At 31.1% G+C, this 16,064-nt stretch overlaps 1 protein-coding gene and 1 non-coding gene across 2 annotated transcripts; one reads left to right on the top strand and one right to left on the bottom strand.

The window, feature by feature from the left end:
* Positions 1-713: 713 nt before the first annotated feature.
* LOC144544413 (protein neprosin-like) lies at positions 714-3,752 on the bottom strand. Its single transcript, XM_078292921.1, has 7 exons — positions 3,402-3,752; positions 3,220-3,306; positions 2,855-3,070; positions 1,887-2,051; positions 1,690-1,743; positions 1,435-1,581; positions 714-1,352 (listed from the first exon to the last, which is right to left on the bottom strand). Exons 1-7 carry the CDS (start codon positions 3,627-3,629, stop codon positions 975-977), a joined length of 1,275 nt encoding a protein of 424 aa, XP_078149047.1. The 5' UTR covers positions 3,630-3,752; the 3' UTR covers positions 714-974.
* A 4,448-nt stretch (positions 3,753-8,200) lies between these two features.
* On the top strand, positions 8,201-8,281 carry TRNAL-AAG (transfer RNA leucine (anticodon AAG)). The gene has a single exon. It is a non-coding gene; the product is annotated as a tRNA-Leu (tRNA).
* The last annotated feature ends 7,783 nt before the right edge of the window (positions 8,282-16,064 follow it).

Consider the following 16,064-nt stretch of genomic DNA (forward strand, 5'->3'; position numbering starts at 1 on the left):
TAGCTAGATGGCAACAACAAAATGACATCTTCACCTCTTCTCTTTTCTTTCCCCAACAATTTTAAGCAAACATTAATAAGCTAAATGTCAACAGCAAAATGACATTTTCATCGCCTTTCCTTTTCCTTTTTTCTTTCTCCAACAATTTTACTAAGGAGTAAGATTTCTGATGCTGGCAATGATAGACTGGCATTTGAAACGACTGGTATCTTTTTCAACCAATGTCGTCCGACTCAAGAGCGGAGCCAGACTTTCAAACTGTAGAGGTCAAATACATACGGAGGTCAATCATATAAAAAATTTTTGTTGAAAATGGGAGTCAATTTTGCAGTACATGCCATTTTATTGTAAATTATATAGAAAGTCATACATAAATATAAAAAATTTGGAAAAAATGGTGGGTCAATTGACCCCCATTCTTCCTTCCTCCCTCTGCCTCTGGTCCGACTCGTCCCAATGCTAACCTGATCTCTGTCAGAAAGTACAGAAATGGGAAACAGAAGAGCAGGGATTCGTATCTGATAACTTGATCTTACTGATTATGCATTCATTTTTAGTAGTACACAGATTTAATAACCATCATTTGATAAGTAGCTATGCATTGTTATTCAGACCCATTGTTATCATGTCATTCTTTACATGTGCTAGTGGTTTTACACTAGAAAGAATCAGTCAAATTGTTCATACAAAGAACATAGCCATAAATTTTCATATTATATTACTTTATTTAACCATAACGCTGACGCATCATCAAAAACACCTCAAAATTATAGAACATAAAACACACCTATAACTGAGCTATAGTTTTCACCCATTTACACACACTGCCCCCTTATGAGTTCCGAACAAAACTAACAACACAATAAAGACACAAAAAATGAAAAAAAAAAAAAAAAAAAATCAACCCCTCTGAAATCTAATATTATAAAGTAAAAAAATATATAAAAAAGAGGTGAAAATCTTCTATTTTTTTCTCATGGACATCTCACATTTCTCCCTGGACCGCCGTAATAGAAATAATTCCCCCATGCTCTATTAACTCCACCTCTTATATCATAACAATTTGGATGATCCGCTAGTAGCTTGAGGTTTGAAGCGGGTATCAACCCGTTATCCCAATCCACAATTTGCAGATTACGAAAATAAGCTGATTTACCATATTGTTCTCCGGCAAAATGACCGCTGCCCATTTGAGTTGCGGTGTGAAAACCTGACTGCTGTGTGTTTACAATTTCACCCCCGAATTGCACCATATTTGCATGTTGGGCCAAGTGAGTGAATAAAAATGATGGCCAGTAACCGACAACTGCGCCGGATCCAAGCTTGAGCCACCAATGCCCGTGTTGCGGATCCTATTAGGAAAATTAATCTTAATTATTTAATAAAATTGTAATAGACCGGTAAAATTTTTTAATTGATTTTTCTTATTTGCACCTTCCAGATTAGTATGCTGATGTCAAATTGTCTTCCACTGTAGAATGATGTAGGTGAAATAGCAGCACCAATTGCAATTTTGTTATTTGTTTGAACGAACCCGGAGCAGTAGTGATTGTAGCATCCCGTCTCTTGGTATGCATCAGTCTGTTGCATTTTCACCATTTGCAACAGGTTAGTTGTATTCAAAACTATGAAATTGTGAATAATCTCAATATTAATCTAAAAAAATAAAAGTTGTGTTGTAGCACTTACAGTCCAATAGGTGAAGAATCTCGGTGAATTATCTCCGTATAGTTCTGGACTTACCTATAAATTTTGCACATATAAACTTAGTAACTATATTGTGCAATACCTAGAGCTGGTAGAGAATCAGTAATTCCAAATACCGTGATGGTACCACAAGGTAAATTATTTGTTGTTTCTAATAATGTATTAGAGATATAAGGTACCTGCCATCCAGCTTCGATGGTGTTGAGATCATTACCAAAAGACCCTGAAATAACCCACATTTGCGACAAGCTAAACTCGGAAGGATCATTGACTTGTGGCGACCATACATTTATGCTGGCTTGTGCTCCATAGTATTGATCTCCATTAATATATCCTACAGCATGCTATTTAAGCAAAAATATAAATGAAAAAAAAAATGCTAATCTCCATTTCAAAAAGATCTTGTGTGTTTCTTTTTACTTACAAAAAAAATATCTCCATTAGTTTTGGTGTTTAATTAATTAGCCCTGGTGTTGAGCTTTTCAACAAATATTTTTTTTAATTTGAGATTATCATTAATAAGTCTTGATCCTTGATGTAAGAGCTCTTTGACTTTGCAACAGAAGACAAATTTATAGATTTGCTATGTAGGTCAAAATCACACATGGGTTTCCTAAGTTAAGCTTCGATCTGCCAGTGTACAGCAGATTGCTTAATTTCACATGCATGGTTTCATGTGCATGTTTTGGTGTTTATGTTATTTAATGGTATATTAAATACCAAAGTTGGAGAAACCCAAACACTATTGTAAAAACAAGGTAAAAACAAGAAGTGGTTTACTGGTTTTACTTGTTCTAGAATTATTTAACTACTGCACTATAGATAGGACAAAAATTATGAATAGAAAATACCAGTAGCTTTGGTCAAAGGTCTCATGGGATTCATTAATGAAGCTTCTTCTAGGTTTTTATACAAGCCATTTTCTAAATCAGTGTGCATTGTATGTTGTGTTATCATGTTTTTTTAATATTAATTTGTAGATTCCTTTCTTGGAACTTATGCAATTTGGTCTAATATGATTCTACTCCTCTTAACACTGAACGGTATATACCAAGACAAATGTAACAAGGGATAGCAGAAAAAAAAAAAAAAGATAAGAGAACAGAAATTGCAAAACAAAATCCATTGAGCTCTTCAATTGACTAACCTCATGGCTGCTACTAGTTGAATCCCGCCTCACTCGTCTCGGCGGTTTCATACCGAATCGTCGGACCGAACTTGCTCTCAACAAATCCTTTTCTGTTGTTCGCCTTATAGGCACCGTTCCATCGGGGCAGGATTCGCCATTTGTTCTCCATTTTTGAACTAGTATGTCATCCAATGAACTGCTTAGGTTGCAACCTTTTGGTAACTCTGGTGGATCCTAAAATAATTATGAAATAGAAATAAACACATATAAATAAATATCCTCATTGTTAGCTAAACAATAGTTAGAGCCAAGTGCAAGAAATGATATAGCATATTTAATATAATTTAAATTTGAAGCAAGTATAGAGAAGATGTATATAGTACCAATGGTTTTTGACCCTTGAGCAATGGGTGGTCAAAAGCTGGTTGAAGGTGAGAAGGCACACAATCTATGACATCCCCATCTTCACTCTGTTCAGAAATGGAATTTAACAACACATTTGAGCAAATCTGTTAAAAAAGGAAAATCAACAACTAAAAGGAAACCAAGTAAACAAATGCAATGCCTGAATGGTCTTGACAGAGAGCTTGTTGAGCTTGTTGAGTTTTGCTCTTATTCTCTTGTACTTGAGAAATTCTTCTCTTGCATTTAGTGTAGTAGAGTTAGTACTTGTACCAGTAGTAGAATCAGTAGATGACAAGGTAGAAAGAACAGGTTCAATAGAGAGAGAAATCAGGAAGAAAACAAAGGGAAGAATGATTGGAGGAGAGAGAATGCTGCTGCTAGAAGCCATGCCTGGAGAATTTGTTTGAGTTTATGTCTATATCTATCTCTCTCTGTTCTTGTTTCTGTTTTTTTCTACACACACATTTTGTGAGTTTGTGGGAAGTTGTCTCTATCTCTTACTAGTCGCTTCATTTTTTGTATTAAAAACTTGACATTTTTACTGTAGAGGGGTCAAACGGGTAATGGATTAAAGTTTGTGTCAGCTTTATGTTTAAAAGTGTTGATCCAAACCCATTTAGATGGCAAATTGCAAGTGATGCTTAAATAGTTGTAAGTCAGATTAAAATAAAATTACAGATCACTACGCTAGAATGCTTTCCCAACTTGTTTAAGTGTACCGAGAATTTCAATTTTAGATCAGTGCACCAAATACAGCATGTGTACATGTGAAATTTTGGGCACATATATGATGTAGTTCAAGATATGTGCCAACCCATTTGCAATTTTGCACTTGAATGAAGCATAGTCACATGATTCTTGAATTAAATTCGAATTAAATCCGAATAATTTATTTTTTTGGTGATGTTGAACTGGACGCCGAATTATTCGGTTGACCAAACTTTGACCGAATTAAACCCGAATAATTCACAAAGTTTACAAATTTTTCCTGAATTGTACGAATTATTCGTGAATTTTTTTCAGAACATTTTTTTTTTTTTGGTCTTATTTTTTTTGCTCTCTTGCATAATTGAGATCTCTAGTTTGGATAATTCTGAATTATATCCGAATTATTCTTGAATCACAAATTTTTGACCTCGCCAAATCGAATCCGAATAATTCATTTGTCACTATGGAATGAAGTCGTATTATTCGTATAACTGTGGGTATATATGCAAATTGTATACAGTTTACATGTATTATATATACATTTTTACTTTTTCAAAGGCATGCTGAGACCAACCACCTCTATCCAAGTAATTTTTATCTTTATAAATTATAATGTTTGTTCAAATTGAGTTCAGAATGCCATAACTCTTCACGATTTTCAAGCTTCTATGAAAACACCAATGATGTAGGAATTAACAAAACCATTAACCCATACCCCCCTTGTTTTTTCTAAAATTTTCTATCTCACAAGCGTCTCTATCCAGTGGATTTCTAACATAGCTCTGAACAAGCCTTCTAGTGAGAGAGAGAGAGAGAGAGAGAGAGAGAGAGAGAGAGCATCATATGGCATCATATAAGTGGACTGCTAATTGGCAGACACTTTAAGCAGTGCCTTCCATTCACAAAAAGTAGACAAAAACAAAGTTTAAAATTAAAAGAAGGTAACATATGGTGCTTTTCATGTGCCACACCAATTTTCTTTTCTTTTTCCTGTACAAGCCTTCTACTGTCTAGCCCACTTAAAAAATTTATACTTTTCCTTTCTAAAAAGATTTAATTGCCTCTTTGATCTTTAGACAAATGAATACACTTTGCCACCAGTCTTAGTTTGAACAGAAGAAATAAAAAGATACGAATATTTTCTGATTTAACTTAAAGGGTCTGTTCGGTTGTCATGCGGGAACGGGAATGAATTTGGGTTCGGGTCTAATTTGAATGGCCGAAAAACTGTACATGTGGAAAATAAAAAATTCACTCTGAGTGAATTTTTTTTTTCCCATGAACACAGTGGCAACCGAACATGCCCTAATATTTGACAATTTTCCGTGATATTGATATTTTCAACTGTAAAGTATGAATAATATTAAAATATTTTTAACCCTCTTGTTACGCAGTGGCGCATCCAAAATGAAAACCGGGTATAGGTCTATGTATAATATGGTTATTAGCTATCTCTAGACAGTCCACAGTATGAATTGGTTAATTCGTAGCAATCTACCACCTCTTTTCTTTATAGGCCTCATTATAATTTCCACATTTTCCTAAAACAAAGAAGACATTTGGTAATTTATAGATCTATTTCTAGTGATGCACAGTTCCAAAACTATAAATTCAAGATGAAAGAAAGCCTTGAGTTCATGCAGAAGGGGTTCTATGTAATATATGTCATATCAAAGGACTTGTTTGAAAAAGGCAATTGCAGAGTACATATATTATCTGGTGTAGTTTAGGAACATGGTAACAAATAGTTTTAAAAAGAGAAGGCGATGAAGATTCCTTCAGGCTTCCACTAAAGATCACCTTTCTCTTCTTTTCATTCCATTTTGGATTTTGTTGTCTTATATTTTTTTTATAAAATCCTGCAAGCGTATTACACCATCACGTATTATTTGTGTTGTTTTTGTTTTTAATGGTATTTTTTTAGTTAATGCACTCTATTAGACGCTAACCTATCTAAACTTTTTAAAACATGTTTATAATTATTATTGAGTGAGTCTATGGTACTATGCATATCACGGGTTGTTACCGTGCTACGGCTCTATATTCGAGTTTTCAAATTTTAATGATCGATCTGAACCGTTCATCTTGTTCTCCATATTAATATGTGTTTGGAGACCAAATTTTACATTTTTTGAAATTTGTGTACTATTTTTTTAGATATTTAGAAAATTATTTGATCTGAAAATTCTGGACCATCCAAAAACAGTGATTTTCAATAAATCTAAAAAAATAGTAAAAAAATGTAAAAAAAATGTAAAATTTGGTCTCCAAACACATATTAATATGGAGAACAAGATGAACGGTTCGGATCGACCGTTAGAATTTGAAAACTCGAATATAGAGCCGTAGCACGGTGCCAAATCGTAATATGCATAGTACCATAGACTCACTCATTATTATTTTTAGTTTGACAAATTTTAAATTATATTTTAATTTTGATAAATATTTTATCAGTTATCACATATAATTAGTAGTGTCAGATAAATATAACCATCACTTGTTCGTATATTATTTCCCCTTAATCAAATAATTAAATTAAATCCACATATATCACTCATGCCTTATTTCTGATAACAGCTTTTTTTATCTGAGTCCTCTGTGCAAGTCCAATCTAGAACCATAAAATTCATATCACATCACATCAGAAGAACTACATGTTATTCGGTTCCTCCTATTCACGGACGAATAACAGCGGTAACGAATTTGTGCTTAGAACATCTACAACATTGATTTATTTTAGATTGCTAATTTAATGTATTAATTATTAATATAATTGCTGGGATGTACTACAGTTTCTAAATTAGTAAATTTGCTTTAAAAGAAAACATTTGTTTAATGACACGCTGACTAATTAGTTTGTTCAAATTTTTTTTAGTGCTCTCTTTCTGACAAAAAAGGAAGATGCGATGATGTAGATATAGAAAGAAATTAAAATTAATTGCACCATTGCAGTGGATTAATTCCTAAAGCTTCTATAACTGTTGTTTAGCAATTAATTTCAATTGTTTGAATTAGAGATGTTCTTAGAGTGGAGGAAGTCTTATGTCCGTTGCATGTACTTTAAGTTTGATTGGTTTCAAGACTGTATGATTCATTTTAAGATTTGTGTGCTTCGTTTTAATTTTTATGTGCATCCGTTTCAAATTTTGTGTGTACATATCTTAAAGCGGATTGAATAATTTTAGAGCTCATCGAATCCGAAGTAGGTCTGATGCTATTGGACCAACTCCTCTGTAATATTAAGTTAATATTTATGTTTAGACCCGCACCATCCGATTATAATCAAAATCAATCCGGCTTGAAGTAGATTGCACAGGAGCTTTTTAATATTTATTTAGATTATGATCGAACGGTCCGGATCTAAACATAAATATCATGTTATCTCTGATGATATGATTCTATATAGGGGTGTTCATCGGTTCGGTTCGGTTGAAACCGAATCAAACTAGGCAAATCAAAGTTATAATTCAATTTCAAAAATAGAACCGAACCGAACCGAACAAAATATAAGTTTTATTTTGGTTTGTTCGGTTCAAATTGAAATATATTAATTTTTTTATTAAAAGCAACTGATTTATAATAAACCGATGTATATTAAGAAATAAACCGGGATATTAAGAAATAGATCGAAGTATTTAAAGCAATTGATTCAGAAATAAACCGGAACAGTTAGGACCAAATTCATAATATATAAAAGTTCAATCGGTTCAATTATTTCGATTTTGAAAATTTCTAAACTAAACCGAACCAAAATTATAATTCGGTTTCAAAAAAAACAAACCGATCCGAACCATTAAACTAAAAAAACTAAATTATTTGATCCAAACTAATTATTAAAAACCGACTAAACCGAACCCAATGACCACCCCTAATCCTATATACTAAGGTCATGTACACTTTTTTTTATTCCTTTTCCCTTGTCTATGTACTTTTATATCGGAGGCTTTATTTCTCGCATCCCTAGAAGTTCCTTGCCAGCTAAAGTAGTGGAGACGCGCCTTTTTATTTTGGTTCTTCATTTTTATTTCGATAATAGGGGTTCTAAGCATACTAATATTTTTGTAAATAATTTTTTTTTTTTTTTACAAGTTTGGTTTTAATATCATTTACATGATATACCAACTCAATAGAAAATTAATTAAAAATTAACTTGCTCATAAAATGCTAAATTTGAACTTGTAATATATTGTAAGAATTCTACTTTGTAATTTGTGGAATTTTAATTATTAATTTTAAAAATCAAATAATATTGGTGAGATGGCCGAGTTGGTCTAAGGCGCCAGATTAAGGTTCTGGTCCGAAAGGGCGTGGGTTCAAATCCCACTCTCGCCAATTTTATTTTTTTATTTTAGTGCCGTAATTAGAATGGAAAGCAAGCTTTATCTGCTTTTAATGCTTTTTATTGGGTTCAGGAATTCATTTCTGGGATAGACCCGTTTGTGGATGTAATTAATAAATTAATTAGTTTAAAATAGGGGAATTTTAGTGTACACATTTTGACAGAGTAGTTTTTGATTCATACAAGGCAAGAGTTATACGCAAGACTATTTTGAACTTTATTGCAGTGCTCTGTATGAATTTAAAACTGTCTTGTTAAAATATGTACCTGAATTTTATATGTATTTTCCAAAAAAAAATTCTTTCAAAATATCGTATTTTCCTCTCAAATTCATATAGTATCATATTTACTTTTTTATATATAAAAAAATCACAGATTTCCTCAATTATTATCTTTTCTATTAAAACTAATTTTCAATGTATAAAACACCAATTTTATTCTTTATTAAAAAAAAGGTTATATCATATTTAAAAAAAATATTCAGTCTTCTAATTGGTCACTTGTGAGAGCAAATTGTTAATTTTCTTACTTGTGACGCACACATAAGTGTCTGTGTAAATGTCAAGTGTATACGTAATAAGTAGAGATATAAATCATTTGTCCTCAGAAACTGACCAATTAGAAGAATGAATTTTTTATTACACAAATTACATATTTTTTTTTACTAAAGACTAATTTGTGAACTTTGTAAATTTGAAATGAATTATAAATTTATAATAGAAAATACAATAAATTGGGTATATATATGAGTTTCTGAAATTTAGAAGGGTAAATATGATATTATGAACTTTAAAGTTCATAAAAAAATATGTAATTTTGAGATTTTTAAAGGGTATACATAAAATTTCCCCTTTAAAAATTGGTGGAGAATTGCGGTGTATCCCAACCAAGGGGACAAGACACACAAAGTTATTAACATGCGTTGATGATTACAAAGCCAATGCAGGAGCTGTAGAGCACCCTTTTCATTCAAATTTCTGTATTTTTTTTTTCATAAAATGGAGATCTCCTTTGTTAAAAAATTGAGGGGACATGACTGAAATAATAATAATAATAATAAAAAGGAGAAGCTCAAGCGCTTATGTAGGCGTGCATTAAGGTCTCTAAATATATTCATGTGGGACACTTTTTCAGTGCACATGCGACCATAATTTATTAGGCGTTAGACCTGATTACAAACAAATTAATTCAAATTATAGCATATGGATATTTTTTTTAATTACAAACAAATTAATTCAAATTATAGCCTAAAATATTAAAAGGTCTTCTTGAAAAATTTCGTCTAAACTATGTCACCTTTTATCATAACTGTATATCATAATTCAAATTTTCATGTGATTCACATTTAATTACTTAGATGAGGAATACTATTTCTTCAGAAAAAAGAAAATTACAATCTAGAATTTTATATATATATTTTTTACATACTTATCTATATCTATATTTTTTTTTTATTTGTGTCGATCACACAATACACAAAAAGATAATTTTTTTGTGCTTACTCTTGCATTTTCTCAAGTGAGATATGTAGTGGGCAATTGTATTTTCTATTGATTAGTAATTTTAAACAGCTGTTGAAGAGTAAAAAGAAATTAATTTCATAATTTCTACATCCATGCAATTAATTATCAATTATTTTTAATGCCACAACAATGAATTTGATTGGTTGTGATAAAGTGAAAGTGGAGATAAAATAGTAGTAAAATCATATTTGTATCTGCTTTTATTTTTCGAATAAGGATAAAGATAAGATATTTTATGAATACGAATACATATGGATATTTAACGAATATGAATCGGATGTCCGTAGATATATACATAAAGTTTTACATAATATATATTGAATTATATACTATATATCTACTATTTGGATACAAATAATCAAAATTTAAAATCATATTTGTGTTTATATCTGCACAGATATTTGAATATGAGATATCTTTATCTAATTTTTGGATATAGATCTAGATACGGTCAAATAATATCTTATCCATTTACACCCTAGATGAAAGCTTTCATTTAATGAAATATTTAAAATTTACAATTGTACTGCATCCGTGAAAGTGAAACTAAAAGTGCCAATAGGAATTTGAAAGTGCTAACTAGGATTTTGCAATTCAATTTGCAAATCCACGGAGATGCTCTAATACATTTGCATAGCTACAAAGTTCACAAATAATGTTTGTAATTTTTATGAGCATCTTATTAAATGAATAGACAAATCAGTAGCAGAGGGATATTTAAGGTATGGGGATCAATTGACTCCATTAGCATCATAAAAAATTTATACAATTGACTGCTCTCATGCATAGTTGTATATTTTTATTTTCTCCAACAGATCATGTGCGAAGCAATCAACTAAATCAAAACATGCACAATTGATTGTTTGCTTATGTAGTTGTTCATATTTCTGAAAATGCAATTAATTTGCATGTAGTAGTTACGATGCCATCTCAATTCATATCCATGGCAACAACCAACAGATGTGAACTTTAGAAAAGTGCTCATCACTTTTCAATTAATCCTTCCAGTTTGATAACCAGTATAAAATGTACCTAATTTTGTACATTATAATTAGGTTAGAGAAGCTGCTTAATCAATTCTCCACAAATTAAGAAAAGGTAGAGGAGTGATGAGCACTTTTCTAAAGTTCACATCTGTTGGTTGTTGCCATGGATGGGAATTGAGATGGCATCGTAACTACTACATGCAAATTAATTAAGTTGTTCGATTTGTGTTTACTTAATATACTTAATTCTTCCCTTCCCTTCCCTTCCCTTCAAGTCAGAGCCTCAGAGCGGATCTGGCATGTGAAATGCGAACCAAACAGATCATCCATAGATTAGATTGTGTGTAATAATTTGTAGCATTTCGGATTTATCATTTAACGAACAATAATCTACATGAGGCACAGGGGCGAAAGGTAATAGACTTAAAAGGAGGCTAAGCAACCCCCATGCATTGAAAATTTGTAATTTTGTCCATTGAATTTTATCATTTTTATATGTATTAATACTTTTAGCCCCTTTTATAATATAAAATTACACTACCATTTATTTTCTAGCCCCCCTCATCTCAATATTCTAGTTTTTCCCCTGATGAGGCACGTGCAACGGAGCTCTGCATCAAAAGAATGGGAGTAACTTAACACCCTCTTTGGATGGAGAGTAGAGGAAGGAAGGGCAGGTGAAGAATAGAAGGGAATGGAATGGAATAGAAATAAAGATTAACATATTTAAACCTTTTTGTGTTTAGATGATTAATGAGAGAAAATAAATTTAACTTTTCTTTCCGTCTCATTTCTTGTTTGGTTGATTAAAATTTAGAAGGTTAATGAGAAATTTGGTGGCTGTTGTAGGTTTATAATAAAAAACTTGTATGAGAATTATATTGGTAAGATATAGAGTTGGACATTTGTGTTATTTTTTTCTAAAAATATTTGCAATCAAATTTCTTTTCATCCATTACACCTCAAATTGGGAGGAAAACCAATTATATTAATTATAATGATACAAGGTTAAACCTTTCACTTCATGTACCATTTACATCCGATATAATTTTATCAACCAAACATGATTCAGTAGAAAATTTTATTTTCTTTCCATTCCCTCCCTTTCTCTACTCTCCATCCAAACAAGGTGTAAAAGAACAAGAGTAAATTGGGAGGAGGGAAAAATTTTACATGGATGGGTCCCTGAGGGGTATTTTGCCAAGAAATTTTGAGAGGGGGTATTTTGTTTAATTTTTTTGAAAAGGAGGTTAGTTTATAAAATTTCCCGTTTTATTCAAGGATTTTATAATTTAAAAAAAAAATTGTATTGTTAATTATTTTTTTGAATGAATAGCTAAACTAAACAATTATTTTGTAAATAGTTCTCCCAATATTTGTATTTTGCAGATTTTATAAGTTTTACAAATAATATGTTGCTATTATACTTAATTTAAATGAATTTCTTATTTTTTAAAGTTTTTAGTTTTATTGTTAGTATAATGAATTTTTCATCTGAAACCCCATTCGATTTTTTGTTATTTTTATGAATGTTACTACGTTATAAATTACAATATTTATAATTTGTGTCATCCTGAAATTAAATATTTTTCCAAGTCCTCTTTGTTATTATGAAGGCCATCTTACTTCTTTTAAAATTCAATAGCTGGCCATGTTTTTATGAGATAAATCTGTAGATGCATAAAATAAATAGAATACATAATAGATATACTTAGTTACACAACAAATTGATAAAAATTAAATAACTATCACTAACTAATAATTAAAAACAGAAAAAAAACAAATAAGAAGGATTAATGTAATGTTTTCACTGTTTTATTCTAATTCGCATTCTGTCAAAAAAAAAAAAAATTGATTGCATTCTGCTTATGTTTTAGAAAGTAAATCCAACCTTCACAAATTTTATGAAATTTGACTTCACCAGTTTTAAGAAAGTAAATATCTCAATTTGTTTGAATAATTAATTACTCCATTAATTCAGATTGTCCATATATTAGTGTTACTTTATTTTTCGTTTTTGAAACATAGAGAGAATGGTCCAAAGAAAAAATCTCTCTATCTTGTTGCTGTCTTGAGCCGAAATCTTGCTGTTAAAATCCTCACCCCACAAAGATACAGTAGTCATAAACAAAATTCGGAAAGATATGGTTGTTCCATTTTTATTGTCGAAACTATAGAGAAAGATGATTGCAGGAATCAAAGATAGGTGTAAGGAGAAATAAGGAAACGGATCGCTAGGGATTCATTCAATTTTAATTGTGACAAATCATGCAGCAGTCTGTGTTACGAATATATTTTTAACTAAATTTAGACTTCTACATATAAAATAGATGCATTTAATAAAAATAAGACAAATAATGTGATTAGAGGGTTGATATTCAATTTGAAAATTTTATTTTTCAATCTCAACCGTTAGCGAATAATGATAACTACGTGCATAATATAAGAGTGCATAATATAAGAATGAAGATAATAAAGATAATGGATTGGCATCGTTTATGGTAACTTAAATTTTTGAGAATGAATTCGAAACATCCAATAAATCCGTATTGGTACAATATTAAAATAATCTCATACATTGTAGACGGAAGCTGATTTGGTCTGAATTCTTTATAAAACGGTTGAGATTTTAAAGTCCAGATCCGAGGTACAAAAAGATAATTTTTTATTCATAGAAATTAATAAAAAATGAGGTAGAGAAATAGAACCAATGGAAGCCTTGCAATGTGTTTAGAAAGATCCGAGTTGCTGGTTCCAATCCAAAGTTTTGGATCGGATTCAATAAACCAGATTAAAAAAAAAATATATATATATATATATATATATACAGAGAGAGAGAGATGGGCTATGATGCATTGCAATGCACGAACCTCCTTATGCATTGCACTATAATCACGGATTTAAAATTCAAACGACTGATCCGAACCGTTAAATGTTTAATCCATATTGAAATGTGCTTGGAGACCAAATTTTACATTTTTTGGAATTTATTTACTATTTATTAAGTATTTTTGAAAATTGCTGTTTTGCTGTGAACAGTAAAAAACAGTAAAATTTTCTGGACCATCAGATCAGCGACTTTCAAAATTGCTTAATAAATAGTAAAAAAATTCCAAAAAATGTAAAATTTGGTCCCCAAGCACATATTAATATGAAGAACAAGATGAATGATTCAGATTGGTCGTTTGGACTTTAAATCCATAATTAATAGTGCAGTGTATAAGAGGGTTCATGCATTGCAATGCACCATAGTCCATCTCTCTCTCTCTATATAGAGAGAGAGAGAGAGATGGGCTACGGTGAGTTGCGAAGTAAAGTGACTATTTTACTTCACGCTCATATTTTCTGATTTTAAAGTTCAAAATGTCGATCTGAACCGTTCATCTTATTCTCCATATTGAAATGTGCTTGGAGACCAAATTTTACATTTTTTGGAATTTTTTTACTATTTATTAAGTAATTTTGAAAGTCACTGATCTGATGGTCAGAAAATTTTGCTGTTTTTACTGTTCACAGCAAAACAGTAATTTTCAAAAATGCTTAATAAATAGTAAAAAAATTTCAAAAAATGTAAAATTTGGTCTCCAAGCACATTTCAATATGGATTAAACATCTAACGGTTCGGATTGGTCGTTTGGACTTTCAAAATAAAAATACGGCGTGAAGTAGAAACGCGTTTTACTTCACAACTCACCGTAGCTCATCTCTCTCTATATATATATAGAGAGAGAGAGAGATGGGCTACGGTGAGTTGCGAAGTAAAACGCGTTTCTATTTCACGCCGTATTTTTATTTTGAAAGTCCAAACGACTGATCTGAACCGTTAGATGTTTAATCCATATTGAAATGTGCTTGGAGACCAAATTTTACATTTTTTGGATTTTTTTTACTATTTATTAAGCATTTTTTAAAATTATTGTTTTGCTGTGAATAGTAAAAAACAATAATATGTATATATAGATGGGCTATGGTGCATTGCAATGCATAGAGGGATTTGTGCATTGCAATGCATAGAGGGATTTGTGCATTGGACCATAAATCTAAAATTCAAAATTCAAATGGCCGATCCAAACCGTTCATCTTGTTCTCCATATTAATATGTGCTTGGAGACCAAATTTTACATTTTTCTGAAATTTTTTACTATTTATTAAGTATTTTACAAAATTGTTGATCCAACGGTGGCTGCTGATTTTACTGTTTTGTTAAGCCACCGTTGGATCAACAATTTTGTAAAATACTTAATAAATAGTAAAAAATATTCAGAAAAATGTAAAATTTGGTCTCCAAGCACATATTAATATGGAGAACAAGATGAACGGTTTGGATCGGTCATTTGAATTTTGAATTTTAGATTTATGGTCCAATGCACAAACCCCTCCATGCATTGCAATACACCATAGCCCATCTCATATATATATATATATGAGATGGGCTACGATGAGTTGCGAAGTAAAACGCATTTCTACTTCACGCCGTATTTTTATTTTGAAAGTCCAAACGACCGATCCGAACCGTTAGATGTTTAATCCATATTGAAATGTGCTTGGAGACCAAATTTTACATTTTTTGGAATTTTTTTACTATTTATTAAGCATTTTTGAAAATTTCTGTTTTGCTGTGAACAGTGAAAAACAGTAAAATTTTCTGGACCATCAGATCAGCGACTTTCAAAATTGCTTAATAAATAGTAAAAAAATTCCAAAAAATGTAAAATTTAGTCTCCAAGCACATTTCAATATGGAGAACAAGATGAACAGTTCGAATCAACATTTTGAATTTTAAAATCGCAAAATGTGAGCGTGAAGTAAAATAGTCGCTTTACTTCGCAACTCACCGTAGCCCATCTCTCTCTCTATATATATATATATATTTCATTATGCACGTATTGAAACTTTGTAGTCAGAATCATTGATCCAGATCTTTTTAGGAATATTGTGAGGCCTCCACTCTTTCTAATTTTCTACCTATTTTTTTTACTAATTTCTATGAACAAAAAATTCCCTAATAAAAAGGATACGAACTAATTATTTGGTGGGTTGAAATAGAATGGAAGAGACTGCAATTGAGTGGAAATGTGGAATAGATATGGATCATGGATGTGAGAAAAATGATGATGAGAAAGGAAAAGACAGATAGAGAAACTTTATTTTTGCATCTAGACCCTTTAAATCTCACTACTAGTCACTAGACCTCTCTCTGCTCCAACCAAATGGAATACAATACCGTGGTGCATTTGAATGAAACAAAGAATAGCTTGGAATAACAA

This window comes from Carex rostrata, chromosome 26 (genome assembly GCF_964058835.1).
Source record: "Carex rostrata chromosome 26, lpCarRost1.2, whole genome shotgun sequence".
In the NCBI taxonomy this organism is placed as follows: Eukaryota; Viridiplantae; Streptophyta; class Magnoliopsida; order Poales; family Cyperaceae; genus Carex; species Carex rostrata.